Raw genomic sequence first — 1,452 nt, forward strand, 5'->3', positions numbered from 1 at the left:
AAAAGGGGAGTTTTTTAAGTAACGGCTGGAGACAAATCCAAACTGGGGCCTTTAAACAGAGGAGGGCTTAAAAGAGCTTTTGTCTTGTAAAGTAGGACTTCAAAGAGCCAGCAGGTGACCATTTGTCCTAAATAACACTCTGTGGTTTCCCTCCATTTCTTCACTGACAGTAACTCTGAAAGAAAAAAACCCTGAGCAAACCCAATGTACGTCACACTGTGATGCATTTATTGCCAAATATACAAAACACACATGGAAATATGAACAACAGCGACAAGGAAAGTGAGGACAGTGACGGGACAGACGACAGAACATTGCAGGATCAGGTTGAACTTTGGACCTTGCAACATTTCAGAGCATTCACTCCACGATGAGACTGCTGATCACATGAATCTGAAAAGTTTCCTCCACCTACAATCGCAGAAAGACTTCAAGCGTCTGAGAGGGCCCAGCTTCTCGGACGTGGGCCCGCTGTGTTTGTGCTTGATGGCGGCGCACACGGCTCGGTCGAACACGTCTTTGAGGTGATGCTGCGTCAGAGCGGAGCACTCCACGTAGCCATGAGCCCTGATCCTGTTCGCCAGCTTCTTGGCCTGGCTGTGGCCCACCGGGGCGGCCCCCCGCTGGTGCAGGTGGATGAGGAGGCCCACGTTGTGGCGCAGGTCTGACTGAGTCCCCACCAGGATGATGGGGGAGGTCGGGTTGCCCGCACGGATCTGCGGGATCCATTTGGATTTGATGTTGTCAAAGGAGACTGGGTTCAAAAGGCTGAAGCAGAGGATGAAGACGTCCACGTGTGCGTAGCAGAGAGAGCGAAGATGGCCGAACTCCTCCTGGGATCAAATAAAGGAGGATCAGATTTGGCCATGTTGAGGGGAGACATGCAGCGAAGTGTGACGTTACCTGTCCAGCTGTATCTATCAGTTTCACTCGGGTTGGCACACCGTTCACATGAACCAAACCTGAAAGATGTAAAAAAAAAAAAAAAGAAAGAAAGAAAAACAAAAAAGAGTTATCTGAGTTAAAGTTTAAGAAGAGGAAAACCAGCACTCACTCACCGGTAAACACGTCAAACGCTGTCTGCCTGTAGTCCTTGTTGTATCCATTGAAGATGTAACTGATGATCATGCTGGTCTTCCCCACGGCTCCATCACCCACCAGCATGCAGCTCAGCTCCTCTCTCAGCCTGTGTGCTCTCTCATGTCTCTGACAGGCCTGTGCCATCTTTTCTTTATTTCTTATATCATCCTAGCAGTTGGAGAGTCCCTGAGGAGTGCAGATCTTACAGTAAAAGTCCTCCTGCCCCCTCCCTGTCAGGCCCAATAAAGGAAGAAGACCACCAGAGATTTGAAAGAACAAAGGCGCCCAATCGGATGAGAGACCCCCTTTCAACACTTTGACATTTACATAGTCACTCCCACCAGGGACAGACTGCTTAAATGCACGTCAATC

The 1,452-nt window shown here is 49.3% G+C and overlaps 1 protein-coding gene across 1 annotated transcript; it reads right to left on the minus strand.

Annotated features, from left to right (window-relative positions):
- Positions 1 to 383: 383 nt before the first annotated feature.
- Positions 384 to 1,224, minus strand: LOC308119718 (rho-related GTP-binding protein RhoV-like; the record flags this gene model as incomplete). Its single annotated transcript, XM_080479868.1, has 3 exons — positions 384 to 833; positions 904 to 962; positions 1,059 to 1,224. The coding sequence occupies 3 exons, from the start codon at positions 1,222 to 1,224 to the stop codon at positions 384 to 386; spliced, it is 675 nt and encodes a 224-aa protein (XP_080335994.1).
- Positions 1,225 to 1,452: the final 228 nt, after the last annotated feature.

Source organism: Lipophrys pholis, assembly GCF_963383615.2.
Source record: "Lipophrys pholis genome assembly, chromosome: 14".
Taxonomy (NCBI): domain Eukaryota; kingdom Metazoa; phylum Chordata; class Actinopteri; order Blenniiformes; family Blenniidae; genus Lipophrys; species Lipophrys pholis.